The sequence below is a fragment of the Myotis lucifugus genome, unplaced genomic scaffold (assembly GCF_000147115.1).
Source record: "Myotis lucifugus unplaced genomic scaffold, Myoluc2.0 scaffold_0, whole genome shotgun sequence".
Lineage (NCBI taxonomy): Eukaryota > Metazoa > Chordata > Mammalia > Chiroptera > Vespertilionidae > Myotis > Myotis lucifugus.
In genome coordinates this window covers 41,831,884-41,855,933 of record NW_005871048.1, presented here as the reverse complement: position 1 = coordinate 41,855,933, position 24,050 = coordinate 41,831,884, and the positions used below count along the sequence as shown (strand labels likewise).

The 24,050-nt window shown below is 39.5% G+C and overlaps 1 protein-coding gene across 9 annotated transcripts; it reads left to right on the top strand.

Annotated features, from left to right (window-relative positions):
• The first annotated feature begins 1,437 nt into the window (after positions 1 to 1,437).
• On the top strand, positions 1,438 to 21,802 carry CDK7 (cyclin dependent kinase 7). Of its 9 annotated transcripts, XM_006081377.2 has the most exons (12): positions 1,438 to 1,648; positions 1,962 to 2,021; positions 5,587 to 5,620; positions 6,984 to 7,051; positions 7,910 to 7,978; positions 9,958 to 10,068; positions 11,160 to 11,278; positions 13,563 to 13,662; positions 16,076 to 16,162; positions 18,317 to 18,466; positions 20,810 to 20,957; positions 21,514 to 21,802. In XM_006081377.2, exons 1-12 carry the CDS (start codon positions 1,583 to 1,585, stop codon positions 21,540 to 21,542), a joined length of 1,041 nt encoding a protein of 346 aa, XP_006081439.1. In that variant the 5' UTR covers positions 1,438 to 1,582; the 3' UTR covers positions 21,543 to 21,802. The 9 variants fall into 9 exon arrangements, with proteins under 9 accessions (XP_006081439.1, XP_023606941.1, XP_014307644.1 ...); XM_023751173.1 differs by lacking the exon at positions 5,587 to 5,620 and having other exon boundaries at positions 21,514 to 21,799; XM_023751136.1 differs by lacking the exon at positions 7,910 to 7,978 and having other exon boundaries at positions 1,463 to 1,648; positions 21,514 to 21,708.
• Positions 21,803 to 24,050: the final 2,248 nt, after the last annotated feature.

The window sequence follows — 24,050 nt, the reverse complement described above, 5'->3', positions numbered from 1 at the left end:
AAAACTGATGTTTGTCTTGTCCCATCATATTTAAAACTGAAAAGCCTAATATCTCTCTCTTTTCCCTGCTCTATTATCTCTATAGCACTTATAACTATGTATCATAGCATTTTTAAAATCATAACATATTTTACTTGGTTGTTAACTACTCCCATTTGAAGGCAAGAATCTTTTGTCTTTTTTTTTTTTCCGGCTCATTTCTCAGTCTACAACAGAGCCTTGCATATTCAATAAATATTTATTGAATAAATGAATTAATATGTATAATTTGTTAATTTGTGTGAAAACTCATGGGGAAAATGGGTATTGATCACAGCTAACACTTAATTGAGCATTTACCATGTCACCCTTTCTGCATGTCTCATTTAATCCTCACAACCACCTGTGATGTAGTCTATAATTTCCACTTCACGGAGTAGAACACTGATGACCATAAGTCTGTTCCACAGCACAAAATCCTTCAGTTGACTTACAAGGCTGGGCCCTCAGCCCAAGCCCCCGCCCCCCCGCTTTTCTGAGAGTGACTGCAAGAATGCTGGTATTGTCCTAACTCCCCCAATCACTACCTGAATGGACCAATGAAGCTCCAGAAATGCAGCTCAGGTCCTAATAAGGCTGAAGAGGAGGACGGCTCTAACCTTCAGAATGTGTTGGTCACCTCAATCTCTAACCCTTCTGACCTAAATGACCAATCTCTGTAACTCACGTCACCCCTAAAGCCCACCCAAATAACTTGCCCTATATAACCTTTGTTCTCCCGGGACACGCTCTCTCGTCTCACCGCTGCGTCGGACAGAGACCGGGAGCCAAACCTGGGTTTGAATAAACGACTCTTTGCTATTGCATCGGAAGAGGCTCCCTGGTGGTGAATTATTGGGGACCCCGAACTCTGGGCATAACAACAACCACCTGTGATGTAGTCTATAATTTCCACTTCACGGAGTAGAACACTGATGACCATAAGTCTGTTCCACAGCACAAAATCCTTCAGTTGACTTGGATTTTGCTTCCCTGCGTGTGCTTCTTCATAAAAGCACTGGACTAACAAGAACGCCTCTTGACCAGCCCTGAAGAAGTGGCCAGGCGTCTAAGTAACCTGAGCCTGCGGGGCCAGGCGTCCATAGCAACCATAGCGACAGAACACCCACGACCTAGAACCAGAAAGGGAGATGAGGGAGAAGGCCGAGCCTGCCACACGCGCACACACCTATTAAATTCCGGACTCAGAACCGTAGCAGAACGTTGACCCGCCGCGGTAGTTAAGAAAATAATCTTAAGTTAAAACGGTAACAAGGTGACACGCGTGGGCACCACCCTAAAACACCCGGCTTCCGGCACCAACAGGCCAGCACGTGAGAGGGCGGGGAGCTGCGCAGAACAGCCCAGGAGCCCAGCTCCGCGCAGCCTCCTTGGGGCCGAACTTACTTAGCAGGGCCACGCCCACCCCGGAAGTGAGGGCGGGGCTAACAAAGCGTCGGAGCCTGGTGAGCGGAAGTGGCTGTTGGAGGCTTTAAAGTAGCTTTAAATTCCCTCTGTCCGGGGAGCTCGCCCTTTACGGCTGGCGCCGGGCTTCGCGTGACGGATGGCTGTGGACGTGAAGTCGCGAGCAAAGCGCTATGAGAAGCTGGACTTCCTCGGGGAGGGACAGGTGAGGCTCTCGGGTTCGGGGCATCCCGCGGGCAGAGCGCCGGGTCGCCCCACGTCTTCCCCGGTGTTCGCGTGCCCTCCGAGGCTGGCCTGGCCGCCGCTGCCCCCCGGCCCACCCGGAGCGGCCCTCTCCCTTCTCGGCCACAGACAGGAAGCGGCGTGGGCTGCCCCCCCCCCCCCTCCCCACGCTTCCAGCCGCCCGGAGTCCGCTCCTGGAACCCTTGATTCTTGGCTTCCCAAAACCTAAAGTGAAAAGGCAGACACAAACAAACCACCTTCCCACGCGCTTGGGTTATTTTTGCTTTTCTCTCTAGTTTGCCACGGTTTACAAGGCCAGAGACAAGAACACCAACCAAATCGTCGCCATCAAGAAGGTGAGTTGCCGTTTGTTTTCCTTGAGTCTCTGGGGAGACGGGGGTATGTGTGAGTCGGGGGCTGGCCATTTTACTAGTCTAGGCCTTGCTCCGCGGATGAGTTCCTTAAGTCATTGTCAAAGGACGCAGAATTTGTTCGTGTCTTGTGTTCCAAGAGAGAACTCGGGTTGAACGGGTTTCTAGTGGTTTTTAGAGAGAAGAAGGGGGAGGGAGGGAGGGAGAGAACCATCAAAGAGAGACACCTGGGTGGGCTGTCTCCTGCACGCCCCCCTACCGGGGATGGAGCCCGCCACCCGCTCCTGTCCCACGGGTGACCGTCCGTGCACCGGAGGAAGCCCCATCAAAGAGCCGCACCGGCCAGGGCTGAACTAGGGTTTTGTGCCGTTAATTGACATTGACATGAAAGGGAAGCTGGATGCTGGCTTTTTAAACTCACAAGTTGGCGAAGGGGATAATAACTGTCAATCTGCTAGGTCCTCGGAACGAACCACTTAATGTCAGTATCTCCCTGGATCGCTATTTCCGCCTCACCTGCCTCCACTCTGTGTATCGTATCTATTTTCTGTGGACAGATTTACCCTAAAAGGCTTTCGCCGACATTAACAACATGGATGTGCATGTGTTTTTAAAACTGGTTTTAGTATCTTTTTTATTTGCATCCACTCAAGAAATTTAGATTCTATTCAGCTAGCTTTCTGTATGCCAGGCGCTTTCACCAACGTTTTTCATTTAACCCTCAGAATTGCCTCCTAAAGTAAGCGTCTTTATTTCACACTTGAGGTTCTTGAGGCTGAGAGCCATGAGGTGACTTGTCAAGATGGTGTGGGTAGTAGTGGCTAAAGCGAGGGGTTAGGTCCAGGTGCCCTGCTGCGGGTGGATTCTCTTTCCCGTGCCCCTGAAATCAGTAACCCTCTCAAGGAGAGGCTGTTTTTCTCGCTGCTCAAGACTTGCTGATGTGGTAAGTGCCCTCCACCTGACCTTTTCTGACGTCTCTCATCTTGTTTTCCAGTTTATGTTCTATAATCCAGCACCAGCTACTCCTTTGTAAAACCCTCAACTCTCCTGACCCTTTCTAAAGTTATCTTTTCAATTCTCCTGTTTTTCTATACTCAAGCCACACTGCCTTTCTATTCCTTGAACACGAAATTTATTCCCGCCCCAGGATTGTTGCATTTGCTCTGCCTTCTGGCTAATATATTTTTCTTCTGAAACTTGGCATGGCTGATTAATTATCACTTAGATCACACTCAAATGTCTCTTCACCTAGAGGCCTTTGCTGGTCACTGTAGCTAAAACAGGCGTGCCTCCCTCCTCCCCTGGTCTTCTTTACCATATTTCTCTGTTATCTTCATAGCATTTATCAAAACCTGAAATGCTTTTATCTCTGAGTTTATTGTCTACTTACTTTTATTCAAATCATACTTAGACACTATGGCTGGTACATTTGTAGACACTCGTTAAAAATGTATTCACTTGCCGAAACCGGTTTGGCTCAGTGGATAGAGCATCGGCCTGCGGACTGAGGGGTCCCAGGTTCAATTCCGGTCAAGGGCATGTATCTTGGTTGCGGGCACATCCCCAGTGGGGAGTGTGCAGGAGGCAGCTGATCGATGTTTCTCTCTCACCGATGTTTCTAACTCTCTATCTCTCTCCCTTCCTCTCTGTAAAAAATCAATAAAATATATTTTTAAAAAAATGTATTCACTTCTTTCAACAACAAAGATAAATTTTAAAAAATGTATTCACTTAACTGACTGATCCAATCTCTTCAAACTATTGGCATATTGAGTGCTATAGTTGTCTGAAAGTCCAAGTGGGGTTTTTTGTTTGCTTGCTGTTAACATAAATTAGGGTAAAATCCATCCTGTTTCTCTGGGATAGACTTTTACCCCTTCAAGGTGACTCAGTGAAACCAAGGGTCCTAATATGTATGCCAGCACTCTATTCAGTTTCTTTACAGAATGCCCTAAAAGCTTAGCCCTTTTCCTTACTAGTCATTCTGAAGCAGCCAGAAACGATGGTCATACCTTGATTAAGGGTTACAAGGTATGTGTTTCTGTTACCGTAAGCTGAAGATAATATCTTGACCTAAATTGTTTCAGCTCCTGAGACCTAAGGTAGAATAACCCCCTGGCTACCTTTCCGTGAAACTAGATGGAGGGATGCCAGAGCAGACCTCAAGACCTGAAGAAATTATGTATTAACCCTTACCTCCCCTCCAACCAATCAGCTCCCAACACCAGCCTTAACTCCTAACCCACGGTGTCCTATCATTTTGCCCTATATAATCTGTAACCTACATGCCATCAGGGAGTTTGGGCTTTTAAGTATTAGCTTCCCTTTCTCTTGGGTGGTGCCATTCATAATAAAATAATCTTTCTCCACTGCAGTTCTTCTTTTTTAAAAAAAATGTTTTTATTGATTTAAGGGAGAGGGAGAGAGTGAGAAACATCAATGTGTGAGAGAAACTTCAATTGGCTGCCTCCCAGGCATGTGCCCTGACTGCAAATCGAACCAGTGATCTTTCAGTGCATGGGAGAAAGATCAACCAGCTGAGCCACACCGGCCAGGGCTTGAGTTGCTTTGAATATGTACTTCAAAAACTTAAAGGACAAGGAATAGTAGGTACTTGATTCTTTCTTATATTACTTTTGCCTTTTTGATTAATGATTACACACTTCCTTCTTGATTACTAATACTAAATACATATTAGTTGTTAAATGTTTTTGCTGTAGCTGAGTTTTTTAAGTATGCATGTGTATGTATTACACACACACATTCATTAAGTCTAAATAACTTAACATTTTTTTTATTGCTTAAAGTATTACAAAGAGTATTACATATGTCTCCTCCCCTCCCCCCCCTTGATATTCCCCCAGCCTACCCTACCCCCCCAGTGGCTTGTGTCCATTGGTTATGCTTATATGCATGCATACAAGTCCTTCGGTTGATCTCTTACCCCCTCTCCCGCCCCCCAACCCTCCCCGGCCTTCCTGCTGTAGTTTGACAGTCTGTTCGAGGCTGCTCTGCCTCTATATCTATTTTTGTTCATCAGTTTATAATGGTCTTTATTATCCATAAATGAGTGAGATCATGTGGTATTTTTCTTTCATTGACTGGCTTATTTCACTTAGCATAATGTTCTCCAGTTCCATCCATGCTGTTGCAAATGGTAAGAATTCCTTCTTTTTTACAGCAGCATAGTATTCCATTGTGTAGATGTACCACAGTTTTCTAATCCACTCATCTGCTGATGGGCACTTAGGCTGTTTCCAGATCTTCACTATGGTAAATTGTGCTGCTATGAACATAGGGATGCATATATCCTTTCTGATTGGTGTTTCTGGTTTCTTGGGATATATTCCTAGAAGTGGCATCACTGGGTCAAATGGGAGTTCCATTTTTAACTTTTTGAGGAAACTCCATACTGTCTTCCACAGTGGCTGCACCAGTCTGCATTCCCACCAGCAGTGCACGAGTGTTCTCTTTTCTCTGCATCCTCTCCAGCACTTGTTGTTTGTTTAACTTAACATATTTTTAATGTGTTCTTTTTTTCCTCTACCAGATCAAACTTGGACATAGATCAGAAGCTAAAGATGGTAAGTTATTTCATTTAATTTGACAGAACAGGAAAGGTTTTTATTCCCACTGAGGAATGAGCAAAGTATTAATTAGAGTTAACAATGGTCTGGGTAGAGTCATTGCAGAGTAAAGGTAGACTCAGGATAGAGACAGGATATTTGTGACTTCCACCATTTGGATGTAGAGAAGCACATTCAAGTCACTTCAGAAAATGGAAGGCAGCAAGGTTATTAGTGGCTTATCTGGTGGTTGTCTTCATTACTGTTTCAGGTGTTGTTACAAATCATTGTTTCTTCATTTTTCTGAGCTTTTAATTACTTTGAAAATTCAGGGTATACCTTCATGGAAGTACACAAAGCTCACTATGGAACTCTTCATCCCCCTTCCAAAGCCTTGTTTTCTAGAATGCTAATTTTGAGTTCTAGCCTTTGCATTGGGAAAGATACTATCTTATCACTCGTTTGCTATTAGCATAAAGAATCTGCTGCTAATATTCATAGGGCAAGAGAAGGGAGCTGTAATTTAGCGTCTATATCAGCCGTGGGCAAACTACGGCCCGCGGGCCGGATCCGGCCCGTTTGAAATGAATAAAACTAAAAAAAAAAAAGACCATACCCTTTTATGTAATGATGTTTACTTTGAATTTATATTAGTTCACACAAACACTCCATCCATGCTTTTGTTCCGGCCCTCCGGTCCAGTTTAAGAACCCATTGTGGCCCTCGAGTCAAAAAGTTTGCCCACCTCTGGTCTATATGCTACACCCTTAGGTGTGTTGTTATTTCAGCACTGATATGCCACAGGTAAAATGAATATTTTTTTCACCATTTATCTTGGTCTATGTAAGCTATTTTAAAAATAAAGCAGTATCACCCTGCTGGTGTTGCTCAGTGGATTGAGCATTGCCCCATGGACCAAGAGGTCCCAGGTTCAATTACTGGTCAGGGAACATGCCTGAGTTGCTGGCTCCATTCCCAGTAGGGGCTGTGCAGGACACAGCTATTCAATGTGTCTCTCTCATGGATGTTTCTATTTCTCCCTCTTCCTCTCTATCTAAACAGCAATAAAAGCATATTTAAAAATAAATAAAGCAATATAAGCCCCAGCTGGTGTAGCTCAGTTAGTTGAGCATCATCACGTGCACCAAAAGGTTGCTGGTTTGATTCCTGGTCTGGACACATGCCCAGGTTATGGGCTTGATCCCTGGTAGGGGTTGTATAGGAGGCAGCCAGTCAGTGTTCTGCTCTCACATTGATGTGTCTCTTTTCTCTCTCTCTCTCCCTTCCTCTCTCTAAAAATCATTTAAAATATTTTAAAAAATAAAAGCAATATAAAGATTTGAGAATTATTTTTCACCTTTTATTTTGTGTTTTTATATAGGTATAAATAGAACAGCCTTAAGAGAAATAAAATTATTACAGGAGCTAAGTCATCCAAATATAATTGGTGTAAGTATGATCTAAGTTGTTTCTGGTATGTTGACTGAAGGCCCAGCAAAATGAATTGTTCTAAGCAAGCTTTGCAGAAAAGCTTAAAAGTTTATCAGGCTAGTATTTCCTATCCTAATTGTTCCTCTAGGCCCCGTCTTTTAAAACTATGCAACAGATGAAATAAATTAAATTTCGGTATACAGGCTAATTTTGTCAGAAATCATTTTGAAGCCTAGAGAGCTCTAGTATGTGTAAGACCCTGAGCACAACTCTGTGCCATACCTTAGAGCAGTGGTTCTCAACCTTGGCTGCACATTAGAATCACCTGGGAATCTTTTTAAAATCCTGATTTCTGGGCCTCATCCTCCAGAAATTCTATTTCTTTGTTACTAATGTTGTGGCCCCACCCCATAACAAAGAAACAGAATTTCCGGAGGATGAGGCCCAGAAATCAGGATTTTAAAAAGATTCCCAGGTGATTCTAATGTGCAGCCAAGGTTGAGAACCACTGTGATAGATTCTACTGTGGTTTATAGGATTTTTTTAGGTAGGAATTTTTCTGAATTGGAGACTGAGGTGAGTTTTTCATCAATTCATTTCTTAATTATAACTCCCAAAATTTGGGGGGAGAGGTTAAGTATTTAGTAACTTTAAAAAATAATAATAAAGTTAAATATTTTTGTGCCTTAAAGTACAAATTCCTAGCAAACAAAAACAAAATAAATGTCAAATTTATTAAAATTACTTAAACTTTACAGGGAATTATCAACTGTCCAAATGCTTCTTTAAATTTTTAAAAATTACTTAGTTGGTGTAATACTGTCAAGTATTTCGTAGAGAATCACATTTTTATGTTTTTGAAATTTTGCTTTGCAGCTCCTTGATGCGTTTGGACATAAATCTAATATTAGCCTTGTCTTTGATTTTATGGAAACTGATCTAGAGGTAAGGTGAAGATTCCTAGAGGAATTTCTTTTCTCTCTTTATCAAGAAAGAACCTAAATGTTTATTCCACTTATGAAGTCATTGGTAATCAAAAGAATGCTTAACTTTGAAATCTGAATATAATCTCAAATCTAGGATCTTCTGATCCATTTAGCCATATTCCCAGTATTTAATACAGAGATTTGGATTTCATTAGCATTGGTCTACCAAGTTACCCTTTCCCTTATTGACATTATTTTCAGAGAAATTAATGTTAGGCCTTTGAAAATTCAGAGCTGCTTTTTCATATTTTTGTAGAATATCAGTCAAGTTTCTTTTTGAGAAAAATAAGATCGTATGCTTTTCATTAATATTAATTGAATCTCAAAAACTGACAATCCAAGGATATGGAACAACTGGAATTTTCGTGCTGGAGAGAATGCAAAATGGTATAGCTACTTTGAAAAATAGTTTTGCAGTTCCTTATACAGTAAAATAGTATATTTAAGCAATACTACTGCTAGATATTTACCCAAGACAAACAAAGAAACCAACTGGTACACAGATATTTAGCTTTTCATAATTGCCCAAAGTGGAAACAACCCACATATCTTCCATTCAGTGAATATATAAACCAGTGGTCGGCAAACTGTGGCTTGCGAGCCACATGCGGCTCTTTGGCCCCTTGAGTGTGGCCACGAAGTTTCAATCGCACTGTACGTACACGCCCGCACGTGGTATTTTGTGAAAGAGCCACACTCAAGGGGCCGCAGTTTGCCGACCACCGATATAAACTATGGTATCTCCATACAATGGAATACTATTTGGGAATAAAAAGAAATGAACTAATATATGCAACGGTTTAGACAGATCTCAAATACATTATATAAATGAAAGAAGCCAGGTTCAAAAGGCTATATGTTATATTATTCCATTTATCTGATATTCTGAGAAAGGCAAAACTAAAGGAACAGAAATCAGATCAGTGGTTGCTGGGGTTGGAAGTACAATGAAGGACTGAGTACAGAGGGGCCTGAGGGACTTTTGGGGGATTATAGAACTGTATGTTGATTGTGCTGTGGTTACACAACTGGGTGTGTTCATTAAAACTCATGAAACTATGCTCTAGAAAGGGTACATTTTACCTAAATTTGATTTTTTTAAAAAGAAAATGGGCATTTTTTAGCTTATGTAACTGATAAGTCTACGAATAAACTAGTTTTAGACACAGTTCACAAATAATGCCATCAGAAGTCAGTCTTGCACTTTAACTCACTCTTTTCTTCTCTGTTGTCTTCATTCATGGGCATAATTTCTCAGTATAGTGGCTCAGATACTTCCAGGCTTATCTTTATTGTTGAAAGTATTACAGATGTCCTCTTTGATTATCCCCCCCCCCCCATTGACCCCCTCCACTCTGCACCCACCTCTCCCAGGCCTTCACACTATGGTCTGTATCTATGGGTTATGCATATAAATTCCCCGGTTAATCTCTCCCCACTCCCCCCCCCCCCCCATTGCCTCTTTGTTCTTTTTAATTCTAGCACAAGTACTTGGTCTGGTTGATTGGCTTTACTTGAATCACATGTCCATCCCTGAACAATCTCTGGACAGCAGTGGTGATTAATTATGCTTGGGTCATGAGCCTACTTCTAGAGGCCATAGATGGTGGTCAGTGAATTTTTAACCATGTAGATTGAGGTGGGAACAGGTGGCTTCCCAAAAGAATTCTAAATGCTATTACCAGAAGGGGCTATACATCCTGGGGCAAGTCGGGGGGAAAAAAAGCAATAGGAGACAAAGCACTGCTTTCCAAACCAAAGATACTTCCCCTAACCACGTGACTGGAAATTCTGACCATCCTTCCTAAGGAGAGTTAGGCAACCTTTCTTGAGATTTTCCTGTATAAATAAATTCATTTTATGTCTGTAAATGATTTTATATGATGGCATTTATTTGTGATAATAAAGTTACCTGTATATTGTATACCTGTTTTACAGGTTATAATAAAGGATAATAGTCTTGTCCTAACACCATCGCACATCAAAGCCTACATGTTGATGACTCTTCAAGGGTTAGAGTATTTACATCAACATTGGATTCTACATAGGGTAAGGTTTTTAACCAAGTGTGATAACTTCTTTATGTTAAGTTTTATTTAACTAGTTTGTTACATAAATGATCTGAACATGTAAATTGTTAAAGAGGTAGCTGGACTATTTTATCCTTCTCTCTTAGTGTGTTCCCTCCAGTTGTTCCACCAGGTGGTGCTGTGAGGACTGTAAATTACTATGTGAAATTTAGAAATGGAAGAGTCCTTAATATTTTTTAAAAATTAAGAATTTTAAAAAAAATTTAAATTGCTGAGTGACCTGACTATGGTTATATATTATTTTTCAAGGTCAGTAGCTGATAACTGACAGTATTAGAACCTAGATCGTTTAGCCTTAAGTCCAGTGTTCTTTGTGCTATACTATTGTTAGTGTGTATGTGCGGAGGGGGGAGGGGGGACACAGTGAGAACCTGGATTAATTATACAATGCTAAAATACCTTTAGGAAAATAATATTTCTAGTAGTCTAAAGTTCTATGAAGTAATGAAATAAAATTTCTGAAATGGTCGAGTCATTGTTCCAAAAGAACAAGACTGATAATTTAGGTAGGGAAGTGTTCTTAGGCACCCTATATAGGTGAATAGTTAAGAATATATAGTTTATGGTTGGTAACTCTCATATCTTAAAACTTGGAATCCCTTTTAGGTTATTGCTAGTGTCTTTTTAATATAGATTTTGAGACTGTTTCTCATCCTTTCTAAATGTATAATGTTTTTATTTACTAAAATTTATATATATTACTGTTATTGAATTAATGGCAGCAACCATTTATTGAGTGCTTACTATTAGCCAGTCATTACACTAGGCTCTTTACAGAAAATATTAAATATAATCCTCACAGCAACCCTGTAAAGTAGGAAAATTAAAGTTTAGTGACATTAGGTACCTTGATCCATGGTCTCACTAGGTAATATGACTAATCTTGTTTTGCTTTGATAGGATTTTACATCAATGAAAAAATATTGATTGATGTTTAATTTGGGGTGTTACCCTATTTTTGCTAAGTTTAAAGTTAAGCCAACTAAATGCCTTGTTATGGTAGTCTCCCTCATCCTGCTTACATGTTTGTTTAAAACTTCCATAATATAGGATCTGAAACCAAACAACTTGTTGCTAGATGAAAATGGAGTTCTAAAGCTGGCAGATTTTGGCCTGGCCAAATCATTTGGGAGCCCCAATAGAGCTTATACACATCAGGTTGTAACCAGGTAAGAATCCCTTAAATAATTGAAATTTATATTGTGCAGGATATTAACCACAAGTGAGCATCATTTGGCTTCCCTTGGCATCATCGTTGGTGTTTTGTTGAAAATACAGCTGTTTTTATGTTATGTATATCTTACCACAGTGAAAAAAATACAGCCCTTCATTCAAATAAGAGTTGAATTAAGTCAGTCCTCAAACATTTATCTAGTAATTTTTCAATATATATAATTGTTTTTTAATTTACTGATTTTTAGAGGAGTGAGAGAAACATTGATTTGTTGTTTCACTTAGTTATCCATTCATTGGTTGCTTCATGTATGTGCCCTGACCAGAACTTGCAACCTTGGTATATGGGGACAACACTCTAACCAACTGAGCTACCTGACTAGGGCTAGTAACTTTTTTCTTTTGTTTTGCTTTGTTAATCCTCACCGGAGGATAATTTTTTACATTGCTTTTCAGATAGTGGAAGGGGGTGGGGGGTAAAGAGAGAAACAAACATCAATGTGAGAAACATATAGACTGGTTGCCTCCTGCATGTACTCCGCTGAGGGTAGGGGGGTGAGCGAACCCACAACCCAGGTACAGGCTCTTGATGGAATCAAACCCAACACTCTAACATCTGAGATACACCTGCCAGGACAGGCTAGTAACTTTTGAAACTAATTTATACTTCTTTTACATTTCAGTTAGGTAGTTTTGGAACTTTAGTGGGTATTTTACATAATCACCTGATTTGGAGGGGGGCATATGTTTACTTTATTGGTTAGTCCTGATTCCATATTTTATATCATTCAGTGTGAGTGAAAATTCTCTGAACAAAACAGTGCATTGATATTTGGATTTTTCATGTTATTATACTTGTATTTTATGTTTTTACTTTTTTTGTGAATAAAAATTAAAAATCACATTAAATAGATGGAGACAGTAGATTTTATAATTCTTATCAGGTTGGCATTTGTTAATTTCCAAGACTTTTTTAAAAAATATATTTTTATTGATTTCAGAGAGGGAGAGGGAGTGAGAGAGAGAAGCATCAATGATGAGAGAGAATCATTGATCTGCTGCCTCCTACATGCCCCCTATTGGGGATCTAACCGTACCCAGGGGATGTGCCCTGACCGGGAATTGAACCATGACCTCCTAGTTCATAGGCTGATGCTCAGTCACTGAACCACCCTGGCCGTGCCCAAGATTGATTTTTTTAAGGATCTGAGAAGATCTTCATTTTCTTTATCTGTTCCTTTAAATTACTTTGTCACCTTCTTCCAAATCTCATTGTCAATCACCTAGACCCCGAGTAAGATGTAAAGAGATATAAATAGTTATTCATGTAATTGCTGTAAAGATTAAGACCATCATTCAGGAACTTAGGCAAATAGGGACCCACATACAAGAGCACTGTACACAATGTTTTTCATTTACTAATTTATCATATTTTCTCTTCATTCAAATCAAATGCTACTAATGGGTGAGGTAAAATGAGGACTGAGAATTGACAGGTCAATGATGTGGATATCATTGTTAACCTTGACAAGAGCCATTTTAGTGGAGTGATAGGATGAAAGCCTGATTGAAATGAATTTGAGAGAGTAAGAGAAGAGGAATTGCAGACAATAAGAGCAGACAACTCTTCAGACTACCAGAGAATGAAGGAGTAGCTGTTAGGGGAAATAGAGTCTAAAGAAGTTTTTGTTACTGATTTCAGGGAGAGGAAGGGAGAGGGAGAGAGAGAAACATTAGTGATGGGAGAGAATCATTGATCGGCTGCCTCCTGCACACCCCACACTAGGGATCGAACCGGAAACTCAGGCATGTACCCTGACCAGGAATAGAACCGTGATTCGTGGGTCAACGCTCAACCACTGATCCACACTGGCCGGGCTGTTTCTTTGGTTTTTAGTTTATCTTTTAAAGCCAAAGAAATAATGGTATGTTTGTACATTGATGGTAATAGTTTAGTAAAGAACCAAAAGTTGATATAGGAGAAAGAAGAGAGTTACAGGAGCAGTACCCTTGAAAATAGGCAAGAAAGCATGGTGTCTAGTGCCCAGGTTGCCAGATTGGCTTTGAAACAGTCAAGGATAGCCCTGGCTAGTGTGGTTCTCTCTCATTCATACCTCCCCCTCCCCTTCCCCCTCTCCTCAAGGATAGTTACAGATGGGAAGGCAGATTGAGTAATACAAATGACTGTAGGTGAGTCCGTAGAAAAAAGTGAATTTCATTAGTAGGATAATGTTTTGCTGAGTTATCTCTAAAATTACAATGTTTCTTTTTGTTTTTCAGGTGGTATCGGGCCCCTGAGTTACTATTTGGTGCTAGAATGTATGGTGTAGGTGTGGACATGTGGGCTGTTGGCTGTATATTAGCAGAGTTGCTTCTAAGGGTAAGTCTTGAGTTGCTGTACGCACTTCAACATTGTTATAAGTATTTGTTTTTACTATTTGTGGAGGAATTATCTTCTTAGAGATAATTTCCAGAGAGTAGCACCATCCTTACAACAAAAAGCCAATAAACCAATTAAAACAAAATCTCCACCCCTAATGCAACCTTTTTATTAATGCTAATGTGTGATGACAGCCCTTCCCATTTAGGATAATAAAGGTTTTATTATTGATCATTCCTATGTTCTGAAATAGAACTGTAATAAAACCATCATTGGATTGTAACATGGTAATATCTCTGTAGTAGCTAAATGTGTCAGGATGAACTTTTGTACTCCTGGGACTTTGGGGTTGTTTAAATGTACGCTTTAAAAGCTGTGTAAGCCCTAACCGGTTTGGCTCAGTGGATAGAGCGTCGGCCTGCAGACTGAAATGTCCCAGGTTTGATTCCGGTCAAGGGCATGTACCTTGGTTGCGGGCACATCCCCAGTAGGAGGTGTGCAGGAGGCAACTGATCGATGTTTCTAGCTCTCTATTCCTCTCCTTTCCTCTCTGTAAAAAATCAATAAAATATATTTAAAAAATTAAAAAAATAAAAGCTATGTAATACCAACCACTGCAGCTACAACTCTGTGTTACTAACTTAAACCTTGTGTGAGAGGATCATTTTAGTTCTCTTCAAGCAAAGCAGACACGGTGATCCTATACCATTTCTCTGAGTGAGACCACACTGGGGATGGAGCCCACAACCTGGGCATGGAGCCCACAACCTGGGCATTTGCCCAGACCAGGAATCAAACCATGACCTCCTGGTTCATAGGTTGATGCTCAACCACTGAACCACACTGGTTGGGCACTGTTTCGTATTTTAAGCTGTCCCTTTGCTCATTGAAAATATTATCGATGCCCTGACCGGTTTGGCTCAGTGGATAGAGCATCGGCCTGCAGACTGAAGGGTCCCAGGTTCAATTCTGGTCAGGGGCATTCAGGTTCAATTCAGGTTGCAGGCACATCCCCAGTAGGGGGTGTGCAGGAAGCAGCTGATCGATGTTTCTCTGTCATCAATGTTTCTGACTCTCTATCCCTTTCCCTTCCTCTCTGTAAAAAATCAATAAAATATATTTTAAAAAATATATATCATCGATGGAAATGCTTTCCATACAGTTCTAGATCTGTGGTGAGATCTGTAGTTCAAACAGATAATAATTGAGAACAGAATAGTTACATAATATTGTTATATTGTATATTAGAGGCCCGTGCATGAAATTTGTGCACGGGTAGGGTCCCTAGGCCTGGCCAGTGATCAGGGCTGCCAGGGCCTTCCTTCCCCAGCTGCCAGCTACTAGCCAGGGCCTTCCTTTGTTCCGCGCCACCCCCTAGTGGTCAGCGCACATCATAGCGAGTGATCAAACTCCCAGTCAACCTCCCAAAGGGACACTTTGCATATTAGCTTTTTATATATAGAGAAGATAATTATAAATGACATTTTTAATTACATAATTATATATAATGTTATACTGTATTGTATAATATTGATAATTATATAATATTGAAAGCAGAATAGTTAATAGAAAGATTTTCTATTATAAGCATTCAACCCTTTTTAAAGTTTCGTTTTTCTTTTGTTTAAATTTTATAGAAGTAGGTTTAAAAAGCTACTTAAACTAGAAAAAAGAGGAGCAATAAGTAAGCCTATATTCAACCAAAGTAATCAATGTAGTTCAAATCATTTTAGAAGAAAATTGATCTGTGTTCTGAACCTCCTCTGTTATTGTTAAATGAGAAGAAATAATAGACATATTTATACCAGTGATAACTGTTTATTTGTGGAGTGATACTTACCTGGCAGGGCAAGGCTTATCCATTTCACCCCTGTGGTTTCCCCAAATGTGGAATAATTTGCATAATTTAACTTAAATTATTATTATTTTTTAAATATATTTTATTGATTTTTTACAGAGAGGAAGGGAGAGAGATAGATAGTTAGAAACATCGATGAGAGAGAAACATCAATCAGCTGCCTCCTGCACATCTCCCACTGGGGATGTGCCCGCAACCCAGGTACATGCCCTTGACCGGAATCGAACCTGGGACCCTTCAGTCCGCAGGCCGATGCTCTATCCACTGAGCCAAACCGGTTTCGGCAACTTAAATTATTTAATTTAAATTATTAACTGCATAATTTGTGGTATGGGGGACTGCATTTATGGGGAAAAATAAAAGATTTGTGGAATGAATAAAATGGGAAGTGTGGTGCTGTTTATTGTGTTAGCAATGGCAGGACCTTATGCCACATCCAGTATACCTCAGACTAAATTTTAATTTTTGTTATAATTTTGTTTTATTTAAATGTATAGTTTTATTTGCATAATGACTATTTCAAAACACCTTGAAATATCTGCCTCTCTCTTTCAGGTTCCATTTTTGCCCGGAGATTCAGACCTTGACCAACTAACAAGAATATTTGAAACATTGGGCACACCAACTGAGGAACAGTGGCCTGTAAGCGTTCATACATTTTCTTTGAAATTTGGTTAGGATTATGTATAGTGCTGTCATGTAAATATTCCTTAAAGAAACGTATTCATTGTCTTTTACTGTACTGGTGATTAATTTAGTAATTTAAGTTGCTAAATTTTATATGTACAGTTCAGTAAAATATCCTTACTTGTTTATTCATAAATTAAAATTATAGACCTTTTTATTTTTTTTCTTATTATAGCCCCATCTCCTGGGAAATAAGTAGAAAAGAGTAATTTTAATTAGACTACTACCTTCTGCAATGAAATTAACTGAAGCTGGATTTAGGTCTAAGGAGTTTCTTTTCTGCTATTATTTCCTCAACTCTCTAATTAAAAGTTTGCTATGTGTTCAGATTATAAGACATGCCCTAATAGTTATCATTTATTGATATAATTTATTTATAGCTGTGATCCTTTTTGAGTTAGTTTTTTAAAATTTATCTTTATTGGTGAAAGTAATACTTTCAATACTTTGAGGTAGTTTTTGTATGAGGTGTGAGACTTTGGTCAGGGTCAGTTTTTAACTCTTAAAATCAGATAGCATGATTGCTCTCAATTTTAGCTATTTTAGTTCCTTTGGCTCCTATATAAATTTTAGAATTATATATGTAAAAGGCTAAGTGTCCATCTGTCCAACCGGTTGCTATGATGCGCACTGACTACCAGGGGGCAGATGCTCAATGCAGGAGCTGCCCCCTGGTGGTCAGTGCGCTCCCACAGGGGGAGCGCCGCTCAGCCAGAAGCCAGGCTCACAACTGGTGAGCGCAGTGGCAATGGTGGGAACCTCTCCTGCCTCCACAGCAGTGCTAAGGAGCAGCGAGCAGGCAGGCGGTAAGGAGCGAGGGTCTCCTGGACTGCGAGAGGGATATCCGCCGAGGGGTCCCGGACTGTGAGAGGGCACAGGCGGGGCTGTGGAACCCTTCTCTCCCCTGCCCCCAGTGCACAGATTTTGTGCACCAGGCCTCTAGTCTATAAATATAAAAGCCTAAGCAACCGAACAACCGGTCACTGTGACGAACACTGACCACCAGAGGGCAGACACTCAATGCAGCAGCTGCCCCCTGGCGGTCAGTGTGCTGCTACAGCCAACCTCCCACAGCCCCGATCAGCCCCAATTGCTGACCAGGCCATGGGACCCCACCCGTGCACGAATTCATGCACTGGGCCTCTAGTTTAAAAATAAATGGCACCACAGACCTGGCACTGACAAACCAACACTCAGCTTTCCCCAAGTGGCACACAGGCCAGCCACCACCCTGGAGTGACACCCCACCAAATCGCAACCAATGCTGCCAAGACCCCATGGTGCAAAATGTGGCCCCCAGCCCAGCCCAGTCTGAAAACGGTGGCTGTGGGTGCCGGATTATGACATCACATAGCAATGCCCGGCTTCCTCTCCCTAGTGACTAGCATCCTTGGAGTTTCTTCAGCCCAGGAACCCAACTTGCTTTATAGCCAGGTACAAACATTTTACAGTTTAACCAAATGTTTGTGAAGCATTTTCCTGTGCCTCATCTCATTTGATCCTCACGTAAGTCCTGGAGTAGGTAGGTAGGAGACTCAATAGAATCCTATTTTCTCTTCATTAGCAAGATGCGAATAGCAATATTAAAATATTTCTTCTAATTAATTTCCTTTCAGTGTGCATGAATCCATGCACCAGGACACTAGTCTTATATAATAATTTTGCCAGAGTGTTGGTAAGAATTGCATTAAACGTATGTATAAATTAGAGGAGGATTAACATCTTTATGATGATGAATCTTCCAATCCATAAACATGTAGGTCTCACCATGTATTTAGAGCTTTGATCTACTTCATCGGTGTTGTGTAGCTTTCTATATAGTTCTACATGTGCTTTGTTAGATTTTTACCTAAGTATTTCATTGTTCTTTTTGAGTGATTCTAAATGGCATTTTAAAAATCTCATTGCTAGTCTATAGAACTACAATTGATTTCTGTATATTTATTTTATATTGTGCAACTTTGCTCTACTCAGTTATTCTAGGAGTTTTAAATGTAGTTCTTGGGATTTTCTACATAGATTATATCATGCATGACAGTTTTATTTCTTCATTTGAGATCTATATGCCTTTTAATCCTTTAAATTTGAATTATAAAAATATTTTTACAGGACATGTGTAGTCTTCCAGATTTCGTGACATTTAAGAGTTTCCCTGGAATCCCATTACAACACATCTTCATTGCAGCAGGAGACGACTTGCTAGCTCTCATACAAGGCTTATTCTTATTTAATCCATGTACTCGAATTACAGCCACACAGGTATTTTAGCATATCTTTCTTGTATTAGGAAATATGAGGATCATCTTAACTGTAGCATTGATGAGATAAAAATAGAATTTCATAAGATTGTCTAACATTGTTTATTATACTGGAAAGATGTGTTTTTGTTTTAAGGAATAACATTTTATCTTCAAGCTACAAGCACTATTAGATTGGTATTAAATTATGTATGTACAACTACAGGAGAGTTTATTTGGAACAAATACATACCAATTTCATAATTAATTGGCTTTCAAGTAATCTTCCTAGAGAAGAAAAAATAACAAGGTTTGTATTTGTTAAGACATTGGTATATTTCTTTTTTAAAATGTATTTTTATTGATTTCAGCGAGAAAAGGGAGAGGGAGAGAAACATAGAAACATTAATGATGAGAGAGAATTACTGACCAGCTGCCTCTTGCAGGCCTCCTACCAAGGGATCAAGCCCGCAACTGGGGTATGTGCCCTGACCGGGAATTGAACTGTGACTGCTGGTTCATAGGTTATGATCAACCAATGAGCCACAACCAGCTGAGCAAGACACTAGAATATTTCAATTAGATGTTACGTATAATTGAAATGTTGTGCCAAGCCTAATGCCTAAAGCATTTTCTTGTTTCCCATAAAATACAGTCCAGATATGCACACTGGCCATTATTACAGTCAGAAAGTGATAATGGGGAGAAAATGGTATCGTTCAGTAAAACTGTGCTTACCAGAGATTGGAAAATAGTCCAAATAGAACAAACACCGAAACTGACAGTTGTTTAAAGGAAATGAGAATCAAACTCGCCCTAGCTGGTTTGGCTCAGTGGATAAGAGTGTTGGCCCGAGGACTGAAGGGTCCCAGGTTCAATTCCAGTCAAGAGCACATGCCTGGATTGTGGGCTTGATCCCATTGCAGTGGTTCTCAACCTTCTGGCCCTTTTAATACAGTTCCTCATGTTGTGACCCAACCATAAAATTATTTTCGTTGCTACTTCGTAACTGTAATGTTGCTACTGTTATGAATCGTAATGTAAATATCTGATATGCAGGATGGTCTTAGGCGACCCCTGTGAAAGGGTTGTTCCACCGCCAAAGGGGTCTCGACCCACAGGTTGAGAACCGCTGCATTAGGGGCTGTGCAGGAGACAGCCAATTGATGATTCTCTCACATCATTGATGTTTCTATCTCTCCCTCTCCCTTCCTCTCTGAAATCAATAAAAACATTTTTTTAAAAAAGGAATGAGGCATTGATACATGCCACCACCCAAATGAACCTTGAAAATATTAAAAATAAAAAAATCAAACTCAAGAAAAATTTGAAAGACCAAGTATATCTGCTCTCTAGAAATGTTATCCAACACAAAATATAAGAACTATAGATTTGAGAAAAGAAACAAAACACATTTTCCTTGTTTAAAAACAAGCACACAAACAGAAAGGGTAGAATCACAAACACTTAAATTCGGGGCAGGGATATGTAAAAGTGTAACAGTGCAATGATTTGGCTTCATAAAGGAAGAGACTAATTAAAATGAAATGTCAAGTCTTCTGATCTAATGAAACTTGTTAATACACACTATATCAAGGATACAAAGTGGACTTTTTTTTTCACTTGTTTATTACAGATGACCAGATCACTGTTTAGTGCATTTACTTCTATAAGCCCTCTCTCTTTATGTAAATGCTACATGAATACATACAAGTAACTCACTACCTTTTCACCCATACATATATGCATATTATCTCCATCATATGAAACTCCAGATCAGATCAAACTATCTAGAAAGTTGTTTTCATTAATAGTAACACTGCATAGAGAGCTGAATTACATAATATCTTAAGATATTTCATATTTAGTATAGACTGTGTAATTGTGGAAAATTAAAAGGTAGTGTCGCCGAAACCGGTTTGGCTCAGTGGATAGAGCGTCGGCCTGCGGACTGAAGGGTCCCAGGTTCGATTCCGGTCAAGGGCATGTACCTGGGTTGCGGGCACATCCCCAGTGGGAGATGTGCAGGAGGCAGCTGATCGATGTTTCTAACTCTCTATCTCTCTCCCTTCCTCTCTGTGAAAAATCAATAAAAAAATATATTTAAAAAAAAAAAAAAAAAAAAAAAAAAGGTAGTGTCTTTCTTACAGTAATAGAATTATCAGTCAGTCTTGGGCTCCTAGATGTTTGTTTATTTGTAATAATTTGCTTGTCTAAATACTTGACATTAATTTCATTTTTTGGAAGCAGGGGGCTTCACATAGCACTTTTAATATTCCCAACAATTTTAAGGTTAGATTTCTTTAAACACAATCCAGATACTAACTTAAAAGTTTACTTTCTTTGCTATCTGTTCTTTTAAAAGGCATTGAAAACTAAGTATTTCAGTAATCGGCCAGGGCCAACACCTGGATGTCAACTGCCTAGACCAAACTGTCCAGTGGAAACTTTAAAGGAGCAGGCTAATCCATCTCTGGCAACGAAACGGAAGAGAACAGAAGCCTTGGAACAAGGTAAAACTCTCAATTTTATAAGAAATGCAGTGAATACAGATAGAATGTGGTGTTTTTAGCTGCATTTGCAAAAATTCTTTTGAGAATATTTACAACATGCTCTTTAAAAGGACAAGAACACTTTTTAAAAAAAATACATTTTATTGATTTTTTTACAGAGGAAGGGAGAGGGATAGAGAGTTAGAAACATCGATGAGAGAGAAGCATCGATCAGTTGCCTCCTGCACACTCCCTACTGGGTAGTTGCCTGTAACCAAGGTACATGCCCTTGACCGGAATTGAACCTGGGACGCTTGAGTCCTCAGGCTGACGCTCTATCTCCTGAGCCAAACCGGTTAGGGCGACAAGAACACTTTTGAGTGTACCTCAGAGTAACCAGAACTATCAATGTGTACCTTCTCTTCATGAATTCCTACTGGTACATTGTATGCTTAATGTTTAACAAATGCTATTGGAAAAATTAAAGCAAATAAAATAAATGTAATGGGAATGCAATGACTGCTTAAAATTGCCATAAACTTAAATGTGAACAACCTCTTTTTTTTTTTTCACCTAGGAGGATTACCCAAGAAGCTAATTTTTTAGTTACAGATAACACTGGACAGTATTTCACTACTGAAGGAAATAGTCAAAACGGCAAATAATTTAAAAATAGTAAACATTAAGTAAATGCTATAGAAGGAATTGTAAATATTCTACACATGTAAAATATGTAAAACAATTATTTTTATTAAATGTATTTTAAAACAAACTTAATTTTGATTTTTCTGATTAGAGTGCAAAAATAAGTTCAGTTCTCTGAAATGCATTAAGGAAATCTTAATAAAAATAATTTCCAGTTATTTTGATGATCTGGCTCCTATAACATCACAAAGTTGTAGTAATAGGGACAATATAGTAGTAATGTAGCAAATACTTTAGTTAATATACTAAATAGGAAAAAAAGAGAAATTATTACAGATAAAATTGAAGTCCCTTTAATATGTCATTCTGTTCGGTTTCTTCCTTTTCACCCTACCCAAAGGAGAATGACTAAGGAGATGAGTGTGTCCTCCCCTGATTTTATACTGCTATTTTATAAAATTGCATGTAGTAATACACAGCATTGTTTTGGGTCTCAAAATTTTATGTGAGTGATAGACTATACACCTCATCCTGCAAATTTTTTTACTCAAAACTTTCGAATTTATTCTATGTTAATATATATAAATCCAGTTTGTTTTAGCTGTCATATCATATATCATACTAGAGGCCCGGTGCACAGCATTCATGCACTGGGCGGGGGGGGGGGGGGGTGTTCCTCAGCCCAGCCTGCATCCTCTTATTATCCTCCGGGAGCCCTCGGGGGATCCTTAACACTGCTGCAGAGGTGGAAGAGGTTCCTGCCACTACCTCTGCACTCACTAGCCATGAACCCAGCTTCTGGCTGAGCAGTGCTCCCCCTTTGGGAGCACACTGACCACCAGGGGACAGTTCCTGTGTGAGTGTCTGCCCCTGGTGGTCAATGCGCATCATAGCAACTGGCCGTTCTGCCATTCGGTCGATTTGCATATTACTCTTTTATTATATAGGAGGATTATATATATGTGTACAATACTATTTACATATGCTCTACTTATGGACTGTTGTTTTTATTTTGCTGCATAAAAATTACCATAAATATAACAGCTTAAATTAACAAAAATTTATTAGCTCACAGTTGTGAGGTCAGATAGGCCAAAATCAAGGTATCAGTGGGACTGGGTGCTTATCTGAAGCTCTAGGGAAGAATCTGTTTCCAAGTTCATTTAGTTCATGCTGCTTTAATGCACATGCCACCTTTCCTTCCCAGCTGTCAGCCAGGGGCCTCTCTCAGTTTCTCAAGGCAGTGCACATGCCTTGTCATATGGTACTTTCCATCTACAAGCCAGCAACAGTGCTTCAGGTTGTCTGTCTTCCTCATCAGCTACTAAGAAATCTCTGCTCCTTAAAAAAAGGGGGTGGGGGGAGCCGCTCACCTAATCGGGTTATTCATATATTAAGGCCAACTCACTTGGATTTTAAATACATCTTAAAAATCTCTTCATGGCAGTTACCTACACTGTCCCTAGATGGGAATCGTGAGAAGGGTCGTCTTTAGAATTCTACCACATGGATATTTAGGTTATTTTCAGTTTTTCACAATTATTTTAAAAGTAGAACATTTATATGCATATGTATTTTTATATTTTTTATTTTTTTATTTTGAAATTTCAGAGAGGAAGGGAGAGGTAGAGAGAGAAACATCAGTGATGAGAGAGAATCATTGGCTGCCTCCTGCACGCCTCCTACTGGGGATCAAGCCTGCAACCGGACCATGTGCCCTTGATCGGAATCGAACCCGGGACCCTTCAGTCCCCAGGCTGATGCTCTAACCACTAAGCAAAACCAGCTAGGGCTCCTTAACCTTACATTTTATATGAAACTCTTATATATACTAGGTCTGTGTATGGTCTTTATCCTATTCCATTGACCTGCTGGTACCACACTGCTTTAAGTAATGTAGCTCTATATTATTATCAGGATACTATATCTTAATATCTGATAACAATAGTTCTTCATCATTCTTCTTTTTTTCAAAGTTTATTTGCCAAGTTTTCAGCTTTTATTATTATTTACTAATGCCAATTAAATACTCTCCTTTTAACACAACTATAAATGATTTATATTGTTACCTTATACTCTATTGTTACCTATTTAAGTAGTATTCAGTGAAGCCATGTATCTTTTCACTAGAGATGATAATGAGATAAATTTTATTATAATGGCTGGTAATGTAATACATTTCCTTTGACATAATTGTGATGCTACTAATATAGCAACATTCCCAAAAGTTATTAAAGATTATTACTATGTAATATGTATAGAAATAGAAAATTAAGTGGCCTAAAATTTAGCATCAAAACCAAGAAGTTAATTCAGACTGGTCTGAATACCAGAATTCTGGTAGATTTGGCTATAGAATGTCATTACATCAACAACAAAAAACTAGGAAGGTTACTAGCTGTGACTTTGAATATACTTCTGCCAAAGTTCCACCATAAAAGATTAACCTAAGGAAATTTTATAAAAATG

Bases quoted from the DNA above. Each gene is read 5' to 3' on its own strand.
- CDK7 (XM_006081377.2), top strand. From the start codon at position 1,583: ATGGCTGTGGACGTGAAGTCGCGAGCAAAGCGCTATGAGAAGCTGGAC. The intron at 1,649-1,961 runs GTGAGGCTCTCG...TTTTCTCTCTAG, and splicing joins ACTTCCTCGGGGAGGGACAG to TTTGCCACGGTTTACAAGGC. The intron at 16,163-18,316 runs GTAAGCGTTCAT...ATATTTTTACAG, and splicing joins CAACTGAGGAACAGTGGCCT to GACATGTGTAGTCTTCCAGA.